General features: G+C 45.8%; 1 protein-coding gene across 3 annotated transcripts in view; it reads right to left on the bottom strand.

The window, feature by feature from the left end:
* Positions 1 to 17,316: 17,316 nt before the first annotated feature.
* Commd1 (copper metabolism domain containing 1) overlaps positions 17,317 to 17,711 on the bottom strand; it is a 125,030-nt gene continuing 124,635 nt past the window's right edge. For all 3 annotated transcript variants that reach the window (XM_037208949.1, XM_028876354.2, XM_037208950.1), the window contains one exon: positions 17,317 to 17,613. In XM_037208949.1, the coding sequence (XP_037064844.1) occupies positions 17,506 to 17,613 (108 nt within the window). In that variant the 3' untranslated portion in view covers positions 17,317 to 17,505. The remainder of the gene's footprint in view (positions 17,614 to 17,711) is intronic.

Genomic DNA, 17,711 nt, shown 5'->3' with positions numbered 1-17,711 from the left:
GAGGGGGGTGATGCATGACTGCAGGCCCAGCACAGGAAAGGTGGATGTGTCAGAATTATGAGCGCAGAACCAGTGGGGCTGTGTAGGGGACACCATCTCAAAAACCCAAAAGCAAACAAAAAATATATTTGGTTGTTATGTCTCTTCAATCTCTTAGTCTAGAACAGTGATTCTCAGCCTTCCTAATGCTGCGGCCCTTTAATACAGTTCCTCATGCTGTGGTGACCCCCAATCATAAGATTATTCTCATTGCTACTTCATAACTGTAATTTTGCTGCTGTTATGAATCATAATGTAAATATCTGTGCTTTCTGATGGTCTTGGGCAATCTCTGTGAAAGGATTATTTGACCTGAAGGGGTCTCAACCCACAGGTTGAGAATTGCTGAGCTAAATGATTTTTGTAACTTTTTTTCATCATCATTGGTCTAAAACAGTTGTCTTAATGCCCAGCAGTCTGCATTTGTCTGAAGTTCTTCATGGTGTTGTCAAATGTTTTCCTCTACCCTTGGGGTCCCCATAAGATAGGTGTTAGGACTGAAGGTTTGATTAGATTCAAGGTAAACACTTTGGTCAACAAATAATCACAAGTACTAGAGACTTCTGCGTCACCTTACTATTATTGTTATTATATTTTTGTCTTCCTAAAGACCGTTTTCCCACCCTTTCCTCTCTCATTGCATAAAGCCCCGTGTATCTGTGCAGATCAACCTGGCAGACAGCCTGGTATATCAGCTAGAGATGGAGGCCACAGCATCAGTACGATAGTTCCTGTCCTAGAGAGGATGAGTGGATGAAATAGCACCCTTTGTCATCCAGTAAGTATTTAGTACCTGCTATAAGGAATCAATCAAGAGAACCATGGTCTTTGCCTCCAGTGAATTTAGACAGACATTCATTAAAAATCAGAAAACCTAGAAGTAGCCTGTAATATGTTGCCCTGGCTAGTCTGATACAAGCTAGAGTCATCTGAGAGGAGGGAGCCTCTGTGGTGGTATATTGTGTGCCCTAATAAAATTGGCCTGAAGATCAGAGAACAGAACAAGCCACTAGATTAAACACAGAGGTCAGGCAGTGGTGGCACACACCTTTAATCACAGCACTTGGGATCTCACGCCTTTGCTTGGGAAGCACACACGCCTTTAATCCAGGAAGTGATAGGCAGGGCAGAGAAAGGTATAGGAGACCGGAACTAAGGCTTTTCGGCAGAAGCGTCCCTTTCAGCTAGGAGGATTTTCGGCTGAGGCCTTTCAGGCTGAGGAGTTGGTGAGGTAAGAGGTGGTGGCTGTGGCTTGCTCTGCTTCTCTGATCTTTCAGCTTTCACCCCAATATCTGGTACTTTTTTTTTTTTTTTGTTTGTTTGTTTTTATTATAAGACCGATTTAAGATTCGAGCAACAAACCTCAATTAAGAAATTGCCTCAGTATGACCCAGCTATAACAAGCCTGTAGGACATTTTCTTAATTAGTAATTAATATAGAAAGACTCAGCCTATTGTGGGTGGGGAAACCCATGATTCTGGTTGCTATAAGAAAGCAGACTGAGTAAGTCATGAGAGCAAGCCAGAAATCAGCTCCCCTCCATGACCTCTGCATCAGCTCCCTCCATGACCTCTGCTCCCTCCATGACCTCTGCATCAGCTCCCTCCATGACCTCTGCATCAGCTCCCTCCATGACCTCTGCATCAGCTCCCTCCATGACCTCTCTATCAGCTCCTCCATGACCTCTGCATCAGCTCCCTCCATGACCTCTGCATCAGCTCCCTCCATGACCTCTGCATCAGCTCCCTCCATGACCTCTCCCTCTGCATCAGCTCCCTCCATGACCTCTGCATCAGCTCCCTCCATGACCTCTGCATCAGCTCCCTCCATGACCTCTGCATCAGCTCCCTCCATGGCCTCTGCATCAGCTCCCTCCATGACCTCTGCATCAGCTCCTCCATCCTCTGCATCAGCTCCCTCCATGACCTCTGCATCAGCTCCCTCCATGACCTCTGCATCAGCTCCCCTCCATGACCTCTGCATCAGCTCCCCTCCATGGCCTCTGCATCAGCTCCCTCCATGGCCTCTGCATCAGCTCCCTCATGACCCCTGCATCAGCTCCTGTTTCCAGGTTTCTGCTTGGTTTAAGCTCTTGCCCTGACCTCCCTCAGGGAGCCATGATTCAGGATTTATAAGCCAAACAAATCCTTTCCTCCCCAAGTTGTTTTTGGTTTAATCTCACATCTAACTTCTGGTTTACTGAGGATAGAGGAATTTTAAATCACAGTGATTTGATGAAAAACTGTTGCCACAGGCTCACAATACATAGCTCAAGGGGAGAATACCTGCCTAGCTTGTACAAGGCCCTGGGCATGGCACACATGCACAAGTTCTAACTAGAGAAATTTACTTAGAGAATTATCATCTGATAAAACCAGATGAAAGGAACTACAGATCCTGCCGGGCGGTGGTGGCGCACGCCTTTAATATCAGCACCTGGAGGCAGAGGCACGCCGATCTCTGTGAGTTCAAGGCCAGTCTGGTCTATACAACAAGTTCCAGGATAGCCAGGACTGCATATGACACCTGTCTTGATGCCCACCACCCAAAAGAACTATGAGTCCTTAAGAAAAGAAAGTTATTTCATTCCACTTTCCCAAGTATTCAACTTAGACTAAGTGTCCACTAACATGAACAGCTTCTAAGAGTAATTATTAGAATTAAAAAACAAAACACAACAACATCAGCCAGACGGTGGTGGCGCACGCCTGTAATCCCAGCACTCAGGAGGCAGAGGCAGGTGAATCTCTGTGAGTTCGAGGCCAGCCTGGTCTACAGAGCGAGATCCAGGACAGGCTCCAAAGCTACAGAGAAACCCTGTCTCGAAAAACCAAAACAACAACAAAAACCTTCCCCTAAGCCTTAAGAGGCAGAGTTTCTGACTCAGGAGTACCTGTCTGCACTGCCCAGCAGGGCACAGTGCCACCCAGTAGTCACAGTGGCGCTCTGCACAGCACAGTAAGAGAAGGCGTTTGGTAACTAAGTCAATGGAAGAACAGAACACTCTCCACTCTAAGGAGCAGGAGAGATGTCAGCAGGAGGTTAATGGACCCAGCATGAATCGTCTGGTTATTTTTAGATACTTGAAGGAGGCCTTTGTGGCCAGAACATTTCCTCTCCATCTTTCTCACCTTCCATCAGGAAAACAGTTATGCTAGAGGCAAGAACCAAACCATGTAGAGCCTGTGGGAGAAGGCACCTTGGGGTGCAAAAGAGAAGGGGCCTGTAGGACAGGGAACTTTCGAGGAGGCAGATGTTTGGGGGTGTTGCTGACCGGGGACTGGCTATAATGCATGGTCTCCAGCTGGGCTGCACCAGACCTTCAAGCCGAAGACTTTAGAGGGTTCTTAGATTTCTGTCTTTTCCATGCCCTCTGGGGCAGTCAGAATGAGATTAGAAAGCCGGTGTCATCTATCACCTTCCAAGATTCGGACTCTCAATAGCCAACTGGAAGATAGTGGGGTTAGGAACCATCCCTGGGGCTTCCAGTGCCCTCTGTGAAAGGCGAGCATGGGTCTACCCGCTCTAGATAATCCGTAATCCTCTCCACAACCCACAGAATGAGGTCTCTGAAGCCTAGGGAGGGATTCACGAGGATCCCAGAGCTAAGAAACCAAGGCTCAAAATAAACTTAGGTACACTGAAATTGTAAAGGGTTTGTGTGAGCAGTGATTCGTGGACCACACAGTGCCAAACCACAGAGGGAAAGCTTAATATAATGTTCACAGAAGCAAGACAAAAGATTTGGCTGGTGGAAGTGGAACATCCCCAGTTAGGGGTTAGCTGGAAGTTTCTGGTTGGTGAATCTCTAGATAGGATCAGCTACTGAGTTTTAAGTTTTGTTTTTGTAGACTTTGAAGAGTGAGGTGTCTTCCATTCCGTCTCAGTCAAACCACCTTCCGGTTATTTTAGAAGCAGAGTTTTCAGTTGTACTCTGTGATTCTCATACAACTAAGTCAACAGCAGAGCTTGTCAAACTCACTGTGAGGAAGGAGATAGATATGTATATATATTTGGTTTTTTCGAGACAGGGTTTCTCTGTGTAGCTTTGCGCCTTTCCTGGATCTCACTCTGTAGCCCAGGCTGGCCTCAAACTCACAGAGTTCCGCCTGCCTCTGCCTCCTGAGTGCAGGGATTAAAGGCGTGGACCACCACCGGCCGGCAGATTTTTTTTTTTTTTTTTAAATTTCCACTTCATCACAGATCAATAACTTCCTAAAGTACAAAATGAAATAAAAGACACAGAAATAAAAGTTAACATAAGTTATTCAACAGACTGTGTGGTAATGTTTCTAAACATGGATGCTTGTACGAATCTCATATTCAGCACTGGAACTGACATCCTAGGCAGGAAGATACATATGACTCATTTCCACAATTTCCCCCCAAACATATGTGCCTGCTTTTACACCAGATGATTCAGCAGGATTGGCATGTCCAGTAGACACTCCTCACGGGATTCTGATGTCCATCCATAGTTAAGAACTGCTCACTGTGTACTGAAGAGATGGCTCAGCAGTTAAGAACATGTGGGTCCCTGCACACCCTGGGCAGCTCCCAACTGCCTGTGATCCAGATTCAAAGGGATCTGGCACCTCTGGACTCTGTGGACACTCATTCATGTACCCATTCATGCAGACACTTAGACACATGCACATATAATTAAAATTTTTAAAAAGAACCATGCATTGCTCCAACACATTTCCAAAGTTGTTTCCATCTTGGTGTAAAAGAAGCAAGGGCTTCCTTAAAGCCAGTGGTGAACAAGGTTAGGAACTGGGAGGTTGGGGCAAGAATGCTAAGGAATTTGGGGATTTTGAAGTAATCCTCCCTAACCTCTGCATTATTACCTGGTACTATTTCAATATCTTTTCAGCTTAAAGTTTCTGATGTGTGAGGCCATAAGATGTTGTCTTAGCGGGTAAAGGCATCAGGGTCTAACCTGACCTGAGTTGCATCCTTAGGACCCACATAGTGGAATCCAAGAACACACTCCTGCAAGTCATCCTCTGACTTCCACACATGCACATAACTGCACACACTAACATACAAATGAGTGTGATAAGATTATATATATATTAATGTCTGGAAAGGTTCTGGGAATAAAAGGTCCATAAATCATCTTAAAAGATGAGTGGGCTCAGCAGCTGGTCATGTTCAGGAAGGAACGGCTTGGGGAGGAGAAGCAGTCCACCATTTCAGACCAGGGCCAGCATCACAAGGTAACATTCGCTGACGATCTCAGGGAAGTGAGCTAGAGACAATAGTTGCCCAGCAGACCTACCGACCTCAGTAAGAACAAGAAGCCCTGACATGTCCCCCAAGAAAAAAAAAATACCAGGTGACCTGAGTCACCCCAACAGATCAGCAGGTGACTGGTGGGGGCGGGGAAAGACAAATAGACTGTCTGATCCAAAATACACTTTGTTCTCTTCATTGCTCTCATTAATTCCTTTTTTATTGATATCACCACTGCACGTGCTCAACTATCATGTTAAATTAGCTTCATGCACCTGTCTGTCCTTTTCTCTTCCTCCACCAGGTTTTTTTTATTGTTTGTTTTGTTTTGAGATGGGTCTTATGTGGCTCCGGCCACCTCAAACTCTGTGTAGCAGAGGGTGAGTTAAATTTAAGACTCTCTAAGATGACAAGCCTGTGCCACATAGCTGCTCCAAATTTCTTCCCTGACCCCTTCCTCTCTGTAGTCAAAAGTTTTCTCAGGTCCCACCCGGCCCTGAGGTCCTGCCGCCACTTATAAAACAATCACTCAGAGGCTTTATGTTATTTACAAACTGTATGGCTTATGGCAGGCTTCTTGCCAGCTAGCTCTTATAACTTAACCCATTTCTATTCATCCATAAGTTGCCACCTGGCTGTGGCATTACCGATCTGCTGGCATCTTGCTGTTCCTTCAGTGGTGGCTGGTGTCTCTCCCTCCTCTCCTTTCTTCTCTCCATATATCTGCTTAGATCTCCTACCTGCCTCTAAGCTGCCTTGCCATAGGCCAATGCAGCTTTATTTATCAACCAGTCAGAGCAACACACATTCACAGCATACAAAAAGATATCCCATAGCACTTCCTCTTTTCTGTCTAATCAAAAGGAAGGTTTTAACTTTAATTTTAGTAAAATTACATATAATAGAATAGTTATCAAGCAGGAATTATAGTTATAATATTTAGTCTATTTGTATTTAGCAAAATTAAAGCCACAGAACATGTGGCAACTTATAGAATAGAAATGGGTTGTTATAAGAGCTAGCTAGCAAGAAGCATGCCATAGGCCATACAATTGGTAATTAATATAAGCCTCTGAATGATTATTTTATAAGCGGCCGTGGGGTTGAGTGGGACTGGAGAAAATGTCCGGCTACACCTCTCCTCACTTTTTCAGATTAATGATTTGCCTTACCTTTTTTTTTTTTTTTTTTTTTAGACAGGCATGGTGGTGCACACCTTCAGTCCCACCACTCAGGAGGCAGAGGCAGGCAGATCTTTGAGTTTAAGGCCACCCTAGTCTATAGGTCAAGTTCCAGGATAGCCAGGACTACAGAGAGAAACACTGTCTCAAAAACAAACAACAAAACAAAATAATTTTTTTAATTTCTTACCTTATGAGTATGGGTGTTTTGTCTGAATTTATCTTTATGCACCAGAAACATGCCTGATACTTGCAGAGGCCAGAAGAGGCTTCAGATGCCCTGAAAATGAAGTTATCTGTGGATGCTGGGAATTGAATCAGGGTCCTCTGGAAGGGCAACCAGGGCTGTTAACCACTGAGCCATCTCTGCAGTCCTAGGCTGAAGACTTACTGATGAGCAATTGTTTCCAGGCTACATCAAAAGCTACTACAGATTAATAAAAGACATAAAAAAAAAAGGAAAAAAGGAGAGGGTGGTTTTGCAAAGAAAAAATAAAAAAAAATAATGAAAAGATGTTCAACATCACTGATTGGAAAAACAAAAAGAAACTTGTGCCTCAAATTGGCAAAAGTGTGTATTATCAAATATTGTCAAGAGAAAACCCCTATAAGCCACTTGTGAAAGTATAAATTGACTGGATTGCTTTATAGGGCTTTCTGCGGTACCTACCTGCACCCAAGGCTACAGGGCCCCGCACACTAGTTTCTGAGGGCTGACTGTGCACTAATATCACATGAGTAGCTTGCAGTCAGCCACGGTGAAAGAATTCACACCGATACAACGATTTTGGGAAGACAATTGATAAACATTTATCAACACCCCAGTGCCAAAAAATCATGTAATCCATGCTGTAGTTTGGCTCTGAAATAGTCTCCAAAGTTTCATGTGTTCAAATGTGGTCCACAGCTGCGTGGGCATCACCGGGAGGACTCAAGCCTAGTGGGAGGAGATGGGGACACAGGAAAAGTGCTCCTAAAGGGGACCGTGGGCCCCAGTGCATTGGTCAGCTTCCTGTCACTGTGACAAAATACCCAGCACAATCAACGCAGGAGCTCATCAATGCTTACGGTTCCAGGAGTTGATGGCTGCCTGGTTCTGTTGTGAGGAAAAAAGATGAAACAGAGGAGAAGAAAGAGAGGAAGGGGCCAGCCAGGGTCCACTATCCTCTTCACAGGAGTGTTCTAATATCCTAACTTTCTTTCACTACTAGCCTCCCCAAGTGGCACTTGAAGAGCCACACACAGTTAATTGGCTAGACTTCCAGGTGCAAAGTAGGTGTGGCATTTGAGCCACAAAGAACAGCGCAGCCTTAGTTAGCGTGGTAACCACTTCTCTCTGAGGGCTTACTCAAGGCAACAGGGACGTGCTGGGTCTTGCCCATCCACAGGTTCCTGTGCTTTGCCCAGAGGGCTTGAAAGTTGATTCTCCAAGGATAGGGATGAGCAGATTTCTCCAGCTCTTGAGGGAGCTTCAGAACTAAATCCCTTAGCTTTGTGCCCAGTTCTCGGTGTATACAGGGAAAGAAGGGTGCCGTTCGTTAACGCTTGCATTGTTTTTCTTTATTTCGAAATGATACCCATAAGCATTGCTGAAAGCGCAGCATTCTGTCTCTGAAAGGGAGCTGAGTGGTCCTAATAGCTCTCTTCCTTGACTCCCCCAAATTATCTGGTTAATTCCTGACACTGGGGTGATTTCTCCCTGAATTTCCTCATCATTTCAGGTGATTGTACAATGTGCAGAAGCCACCTGATCTATAGTTTAAATTGATCATAGATGGTTCATAAGGGGCCAAGGAGTATTCATGAAGGCTCTCACTGCCTACCCCTCCATAGCTGCTGAGCTAGATCTCCAATCACCACAGGTACCTTCTGGGTCTGTGTGGGCCACCTGTTCTGGGGTATATTTGGAGCCTCCTCTGGCTCAACAGCCTGGATCAGTCTGGCTGTAGGGAAGGAAGCAATGTTTCACAGCTGGCTTGCCTTTTGTGCAATAACTAGCTGCTATTGGTTGATAGGCAAATGTCAACCCCACTGAGCAAAGTTCACATTTTTGTTTGGTTTGGGTTGGGTTGGGTTGGGTTGGGGTTGTTGTTGTTGTTTGGTTTTTCAAGACAGAGTTTCTCTGTGTAGCCCTATCTGTTCCAGAACTCACTCTGTAGACCAGGCTGACCTCTGCCTCCCGGAGTGTTGGGATTAAAGGCGTGCACCACCACTGCCCAGCAGCATTTTTTTTTTTTTTTAAGAACTTTTAGTCCTTCCAGAAATTTGCTTGGTAGTTATAGACATGGATCTCACCAGCTAGCATTGGTTCTATTTCATATGAGTCCTTCTTTTGTGGATGGGCCTTGGCAGTTCTCTTCAAGTAGCTAAGAGATGACTAAAGAACACCTTCCTTGCCAGTTGGGCTGAAAAGGCCACACAGCTCCGTGAAGACTGCCACACAGTTGCCTCTGGTCTCCTCCCCTGGGAGGATTCAAGCCCTGGGGTTCACTTCACTGCGTAGCTCCGCTCGGATAGCAGCTGCATGTTCTCTTAGCCGGTAATGTTTGGCTATGTTTGGCTTCCATGGGAACACGACCTTTCCTTTTCTCAGTTCTCTGCTTATAACAACTTGCCGCTCAGAACCTGAGCTTCGAATGATGCGCTGGATATGATGTGCACAGATTCATAAATACTCACCAGGGAAGAAGTCTCTTCCATGATGATGGTGACCCCACTCATTCCTGGGAGTCTATTCCTTTCTTAGCTGAAGACCCAGAGACATTATTTCTATTTTAATTGCTACTTGGTTTTTTACCCAGCTATGTTCAGATTTTTAAAACTGTTTTTAAAACCCTGGCTAAAAGCCCTTCTTGAAGGTCTGGGCCTAGTGTATTAATAGCTCTCTGCTCGAGCACCTCACTTAGGATGTACAAGGACCTAGTACTGATTCCCAGGACAGAAAACCAATCAAACCCTCAATTAATCATCAATCAACCTACCTTCCTAGCTTCTAAATCAAACATAGTGACACACGCTTGCAGTCCCAGACCTGGGGGGCAGATTGCTAGCTCAAGACCTGGGTTAAAGAATGAGACCCTTTAAAAAAAATAAACTAAAGCCCTCCTGCATCTAGGTCCCCAACTCTTCTTTGCTGAAGTTCTCACAGCAACTGTAGTCCTGACTCAGCTCAGCTTCTGTGGCTCCTGACTTGTTATCTGTGAACGCTTCATGGTGCTGGACTCAGCTCCCCGAAGACCAAAGCAAACACATACTGACTCCAAGTGAGAGACCTGCTGAGAATGAGAATGGAAGTGAGTTCCCTCGCGTAGACCCTGTAGACCCCGGGGACCCAAGGTGGACACTTCTGGGTTAACACCTTGTTTGTTTGTTGTTTTAACAAATAGAAAAGGCGTCACAGAGCTGTTCAGCTGACCAAAGTCCTGTTGTAGTAAGTAATAGGCCAGAATTTGACCCAGTTCATTAGCCTTAAGTCTCTACATGATGTGTCTTTTCAGTTGTTGCTGTTTCCCTTTTTTGAGCAGGGTCTCATAAATCCCACTCATGCCACATTGCCTAACCCTGTGAATTAGACTTGTCACCCCCATCTTCAGATGGACAAGCTGAGCTGGCCTGAGGAGCCTGAGCGGTGTTGTGACGCAGACCAAGACTTGGGTGCCGCCTTCGCCTCATCAAATGGGAACCACGGACTTAGTTAATGCTCAGCTCAGTCATCTTACCTCTCGATGTTTACAGGTCCCCTCAGGAATACGTGGATGTGTAAAGGGAATTTCGGTGCTCAGTGCATGGGGAGAAGGTACACAGAGATGTAATAAATGGTCCCTGCCCTTAAGATAGCCCTAGGGAAGACACATGACAGAAAAGAAGTGTATCGATGTTGGGCAAGTTCAGCAAGCACAGAGATGAGGTTGGTATGCTTCAAAATGCTTCACAGAGTCCACACATGAAATTCATATATGTAGACTCAAAGTGCTTTACATGGCCCACACATGAAATTCATATGTAGACTCAAAGTTCAGCAGTTAGGAGTGTGTCCTGATCTTCAGGAACCAACACCCTGCCAGGTGGTTCACAACCACTTGTAATTCCAGCTCCAGGGGGACCCAATGCCTCTGGCCTCCTCAGGAACCTGCACATACATAAACATACCCACACACAGATAAACACATATGCACATAGTTAAAGTGAAGAAATATTTTATAAATTTAGTTTGGTGTTTTGTGTTTGTAGTGTATGGGTACATGTGTGTAGGTGTGCACACCTGTGCATGTACACATAGACCAGAAACTCAGTGTTCTGGTCTATTACTCTCCCCCTTCCCCTCATTTCTTTGAGTCAGGGTTTCTCACTGAACCTGGAGTTAGGTGGGTAGCCAACAAGTTCCGTTGACCCTCTTGTCTCTTCCTTCCCAGCATCCATGGCCACACCCGGCTTTTTATGCAGTTGCTGAGAACCAAAGTCAGGTCCCCATGCTGCAAGCGCCCTTACCCACCAAGCCGTTCTCCAGTGTGTAGATACATTCTAAACAGTCTTATTAAATAAGAAACAGAGCCAAATGCAGAGTTAAAAGCACAGAGACCAGGGCAGTAGCCAAGAGCTAAGACCATCTTATCTTACCACTCGCTGCCATCCTTCCCCTGAGAGAGACCTTCTTCCTGTGTCCTGTCTTTTTATTGCCTTTCTGTTCTGCCTTCTCATTGGCTCTCAACCCAACCACATGACTTCCTCGTCACTGCCTGTCTATACAGACCTCCAGCACAAATAAGATATCACCATACCAGCGCTCACTCTGTAAAGTTCTTAATCAATGACTTTGTGATAAGGGTATGTTTGAAAAAGTCTGCCGGAAAATTAAGCTAAGACCATCCTGAGTATTTTGGCTCTTTGGGTTAAGAGTACTTTCCAAGTTTGTTATAAATGGTTGTTATCTGTCTAGGTTGTCATGAAACCTTGGGGGACAGGTGGTCACAGATGTCCTTGCTCTCTGAAAACTGCTGGTACTCAACAAAAGAGTCTGAATGTCAATGTGTGGAGTTTTTCCATGGAAGAGAATTTGTAGCTTTCACCATTTTTTTTTTTTTTACAAATTTAAAATTTTATTTATTATTTATTTACTGTGTGTATGCAGAAGTTGGAGGACAACTTTTGGGAGTTGATACTTTCCATCCATCCTGTGGGTCCTGGGGATGAAACTGAAGTCATCAGGCTTAGCAGCAAGTTGAGCCATCTCCATGGATTCTTAGATTGAAATTGCATCTTAAGAACCACTAAAATAATGCTTTGGAGGTGTATCCACACATATAATTATATAAATGCACCTGTAAACCAAAATGTACACACACACACACACACATACACACACACACACACACACACACACTTATATGCACATATGAACACACACTCTCATATATATGCACAGAAGCATCTGGAAGCCTCTTAACTAATTGTTAAGAACAACTACTAGGGGAGAGATGGTGTTTTGGTTTGGTGCCTGTTTTTTTAACCTACAAAACTTTTGTCTTTATTTTATGTGTATGTATGTGTACTATGTACATGCCTGGTGCCTGCTGAGGCCAGAAGAGGGTGTTGGATCCCCTGGAACTGCTGTTACTAACAGTTGTGCACTGCCATGTGGGTGCTGGAAACTGAACCTAAGTCCTCTGGAAGAGCATCAAGTGCTCTTAGCCTCCCCTCCCCCCATGTTTTTGCTTGCAAAGGAGGAAAAGGAAACTTGCTTTTTGCTCCATACAATCTGTGCTGACTTAAAATTTAAATCCTTGTTTCATGGGCATGTGCAACTTGATAACTGAAGCTTCAGAAAACTCGATCACCTTTCTACTACAGCACAGGAAGCCTTGTGGGGAGGTAAGAGTCCAGCTGCTATGGGGTTCATCACTGACAGCAGGAACTCATTAAACTGTATCCAGGAAGCCTGGCTGCCTGGGGAAGATAAGGACAGCCACCTGCCTGGGTACCGTGGACAGCCAGGAAGCCCCATTCATGGTGTCTACTGCCCTCAGAGATGAGTGACACTGAGCGGGAAGTGAGACCAAGGGGGTCATAAACTGGCTGTATAAAAATCGATAGCCGCCTCAAGCACAGGCAGATCTGATAAGGACACAGAATGCAAATGACTGTGGGCCCATGCCAGGGCCTCATGTGTCAACCAACATCCTCACTGCAGGGCATATCTAGACACAATGAGCAGTGATTATATGTGTCATTTATTTTTTATAATTACACGTTTTTGTGAAGGCCCTGACAGGTAGACCTAAGATGGAAGACAACAGCCCTGAAATGTCTTGCTGGCCATCCTGACCATGCCCTGTGAAGTCTGCTGCCAATCTATCCAGATGTTTCATTTTTGACAGGTTTCTAAAATAGCTTCTGCCGGTTTCAACATCAGTCATTCGGAGATCTGTGCCAATTCGTAGCCATGGTTCTGGATAGAATATAAATAATATAAGACCTTCAAATATCTTTAATATAGAAACAGTTGCCAGGCGGTGGTGGCAAAACCTTTAATCCCAGAGGCAGGGGGATGTCTTGAGTTCAAAGCCAGGCAGAGGCAGGGGCATCTCTGAGTTCAAGGCTAGCTTGGTGTATGGAGTGAGTTCCAAGACAGTCAGGGCTACAGAGAAACCTTGTCTGGAAAAACCAAACCGAACCAGTCAAGTGGCATTTTAAAAGTTCAGTTTTTTAAAACTGCCCTCAGAACCTGTTAAAATGTTTCACTTTGTTCTGTCTGAGCAATCACGCAGACTTACTTCCCTCCTCCAGTCCTCCCCACACACAATTGTAAATCAGCGGAATCTGAGTCCTTAGAACCCACAGGAAACAGAACCAGTTTCGAGCAGGTGAGGAGAAACAGAGAAAGAACAAGACCTAATTATAGTCCTTGGCGAAAACTGATATTAATTTTCATATTTAATCATCTGCTCATGTACAGCTTTGTAATTTATTCTGATACTTCTGTACTGAGCATGTAAACGGTGTCACTTGGTACCCTAATCATACAGGAAGCAGACTGTGGCGGTTCCTTTCAACAAAGCCTAGCTTGGCCTTCCATACAGCTGTGATGCAACAAGAGATAATAACAGCCCCCTCCATAGGAGGGGGCACCGATCAAACTCCAATTTGGGGGTTAACTAGAGTCCAGCTTAAGCTAGTTAGGTTCTGTTTAGGGTCACACTACTGTGGCAAAATCCCATCTAAAACATCTTATCTGTAGAGGCGGGAAGTAAGACTTAATTTCTCAGCTAACCCACGGATCCCATCTGTATCTTTACCCCTGGTCTGGGTGTTAACTGTGCATGCCACACGACAGTTTCTATCTGTCAACATTCATTTTCCTTTAATTTCTATTTATATTCTGCTCTCCAAAGTTTCAGCCTGTTCTAAAGAAAGAACTTCAGTGACGAGTAGTGTGACACCATGTCAGCTATTTAAGACTTCAGGTGCTCACATCAGCCTCTGCTCTCTGGTGCCGGCTTGCACTTGGGGAGAAGAGTTAAGCTACAGTTTTTTAAATGCTGCGATTCTTTGAAGAGAGATTACATAAAGGGAAGGCTACAGTGGTGGAATTTGGTCCTTAGCTGACAAAGCTGAGATCAGCCAGAGCATCCAAGAACAGCCAGACCTGAGAGTAAGGCCAGGGTCTTCACTGATACTGATATGAAGCTACCTAAGACCCTCCTGACTTGAAAGCTGGCTTTCGGTTTGGCTGGGCCGTTCTGCAGACAGGTGCTAGGATGATCGCCTCCAAAGCAGGAGTGATTCCCTGAGGCCCGACTCAGGCTGACAGGCATTGTATTTTATCCCGATTCCTAAACTCAAGGTGGTTCTAGGATTACAGACATAGAAAACCTTGTGGGCTGAGACCTTCCTACCCATGTTCTTAGCCTGTCCTTCACTGAGAACGAGTGTCCCTTAGAAAACTTTACAAAAACAACCGTTCTAGAACATACACAGAAATGATACTCTCCAGTTGTCCAGAAGGGAATGGATCCTTCATACTGTCTAGGGAGAAGTGGCAGCCTGTACTTTGGAAAAGCCCTCTAGTCAGGATTTCACAAGCCCTAAAACCACCTACTCTGCTTCTAAAAACGGGGGTGGGGGGGTGTCACATTTTTCTGGATTCTTCTTGCTGTCTTTTATGTTTGGTTGATAGGTCATTTAACTGTTTTCTTAGTATGTTTCTGTATTTTTATAATATATTACAATAGATATCATTTATTATTCCTTGTCTTCAGTAAAAATTTTTTAAAAACAGTAAATATAAAATATACCTTGTCCAAAACAACTTTTATTCAGAAGTGTGTAATATGAAATGTAGGGAGACCATCTTCAGGAACCAGTTTTGTTTTCTAAAAAAAGTATTTTCGAAAACTCCATATACCTTAACAGTAGTTTTCTAATGACCCAGGGTTTGGAGACTTCATTTTTAAAAAGCCCACATCACGTGCACAGCAATTGCTTATGGGCCATGACTCAGCAGAACCGGAAGCCGCCGTGGACGTCCTTTCTCACTCCGCAGACCGCCATGGCCTGTGAGTCAGCACTAAAGCCCTGGGCCTGCCTTCCACGCTGCCTGGAATCCCGTTATCTGATGAAATACTCCTTTTCTCCATTTTACAGCAGGGCACGTGAGCGAAATTCTAGGTCACGGGGGAGTACCCTGGGAATAGAAGTCGCTTTTATAGCTTTCTGGCCCAAACCACATACTTTTTCTAGATCTACACGAAGTGTCATTTCACGGTGCTTTCTGAAGGGCTCTCGGGAGCCGGGGCTACATCTAAAGCCTTCTGGCCATCGTTCCCTAACCCAGTCCCTTCCATAAGGGAAGGCGCAGTACTTCGCAGGGGTATCAGAAGCTTTGAAAGTGATTTACAGAAGAGCTTACAGAAGATCTGAAGTAAGCTCGTTAGAGCCGAAATGCTGTCACCACGGGCAAGAGAGCAGCATTTTAAGTGCATAACCCAAAAGAACTGGGATTTCCAAGTGTCACCATCAGATGACAAACACCTTCAGCAAGGATTAAAGCTCCTTCTGTTGACCGTTCTCGGTGGTGTTTGTTAACTGCTTGCTGTGGAGGCCCCGGATCTTCCCCAAGAGGCCGAGTGGAAGGTTTGATCATCTGCCTGGGTTGCTACTGGGAAAAGGAAGAACGTTAGGAGGAGGGACCCAGCGAAAGGGGCTTAGGTCACCAGGGATACACCCTGGAGGAGGGCTTAGGTCACTAGGGATACACCCTGGAGGAGGGGGGGCTTAGGTCACTAGGGATACACCCTGGAGGAGGGACTTAGGTCACTAGGGATACACCCTGAAGGAGGGGGGGCTTAGGTCACTAGGGATACACCCTGAAGGAGGGGGGCTTAGGTCACCAGGGATACACCTGGAGGAGGGACTTAGGTCACTAGGGATACACCCTGAAGGAGGAGGGGCTTAGGTCACCAGGGATACACCCTGGAGGAGGGGGGGCTTAGGTCACTAGGGATACACCCTGGAGGAGGAGGAGGGGCTTAGGTCACCAGGGATACACCCTGAAGGAGGAGGGGCTTAGGTCACCAGGGATACACCCTGAAGGAGGAGGGGCTTAGGTCACTAGGGATACACCCTGAAGGAGGAGGGGCTTAGGTCACTAGGGATACACCCTGAAGGAGGAGGGCTTAGGTCACTAGGGATACACCCTGAAGGAGGAGGGCTTAGGTCACCAGGGATACACCCTGAAGGAGGAGGGGCTTAGGTCACTAGGGATACACCCTGAAGGAGGAGGAGGGGCTTAGGTCACTAGGGATACACCCTGAAGGAGGAGGGGCTTAGGTCACCAGGGATACACCTGAAGGAGGGGGGCTTAGGTCACCAGGGATACACCCTGAAGGAGGAGGGGGGCTTAGGTCACCAGGGATACACCCTGAAGGAGGCTGGAACCCTGCTTCCTCCCACTCTCCCGGCTCCCTGGCTGCAGGAGGTGAGCGGTCTGGCTTCATCACGTGCTTTTTGCCATGACTCTGCCTCACCTCAGGCCCGGTACGAGGAAGCCAAGTGATCATGGACTGAAGCCTCCAAATCTGAGCTAAAATAAACCCTCCTCCTTTTGAGTTGATGACTGCCCCACGCCTTTACCTCCGTTATGGAAAGTCCACTAACATACTTCACTACTACAACAGTGTTCTGTGTAAGAGTTCCTCTCTTTCTCTGTGTGTCCATGCATGTTTGCATCTCCATGGCGCATCCGAGGCCTGGTACATGTACACACGTAAACACGTACATGTGGAGGCCAGAGGCTGATGTCAGGTGTCTTTCTCGTGTGTGTGTGTGTGTGTGTGTGTGTGTGTGTGTGTGTGTGTGTGTGTGTGTGTGTGTGTCCTCCCCTGTGAGATACGGGGCTTGCTAACATTCCTGACAAGCAGAAGTCAAGCCCTAGAACCTACATTATAGAAGGAGAGAACTAAATCTCCTTGTCCTCCGCCCTCCACAGGTATCCTGTGGCACATGTGTCCCCCTCCACATAACCACACACATAGAATATAATGTAATTTTGAAAAATTGAGTATCCCTACTCAGATCAAATCCAACCTCTGGATTTACAAAACACCAATTCAACTACATCAGTCAGTCCCAGAAGAATCTCACTAGGCTCAAGCTGGGCTCCAAGGTGAGAGCCGAGAACCCCGCCCACCTCCTCTCACGTTAAACGAGCGCTTTACCTTGGAGCTCTGGCCCAAGCAGCCTCCTTTTTAATTTCGGTATTTTCTATAAATGCCCCTCATAATCTTTATGCATGCTAAATTTTGGGAACCTCTCCAACGGAACAGATGTGAAAGTCAAAGAAACCAGCAAGCGGAGACAGGCAAGATTTGAACTGGAGGCTTTCTTCTTCTTTAGCCACCTTTTAAAATAGACGTTTTATTTGTTCTTGGAGACTTTTGTACATGTGTGCAGTGTGGCCTGGTGACACCGATGGAACCAGGAGTTAGAAGTAAGGTCGGTGGCGAGGTTCTCCAACTCCTTCGTTTCAACGCTCCTTCCTGCTGGACTCCGTCAGGCTGCTTGCATCAGCGTGCCGATGCTGTCTTCTACCTCTGACAGCCTCGTCAGGACTTGCTTGACTTTAACCTCATCAAATTCCAGACACAGAAATTCAGATTCCTGTAAAACATAGAAGGTTGTGTCAGAAGAAACCTGCAGGAGAGCTGCAGTGGTTTGGAAGAGAACGGCCTCCACAGGTCGTTCGTACAGTCAACAAG

Source organism: Peromyscus leucopus, chromosome 10 (genome assembly GCF_004664715.2).
Source record: "Peromyscus leucopus breed LL Stock chromosome 10, UCI_PerLeu_2.1, whole genome shotgun sequence".
NCBI lineage: Eukaryota > Metazoa > Chordata > Mammalia > Rodentia > Cricetidae > Peromyscus > Peromyscus leucopus.
The sequence above is the reverse complement of the archived record's forward strand: the minus strand, read 5'-3'. Positions and strand labels throughout refer to the sequence as shown.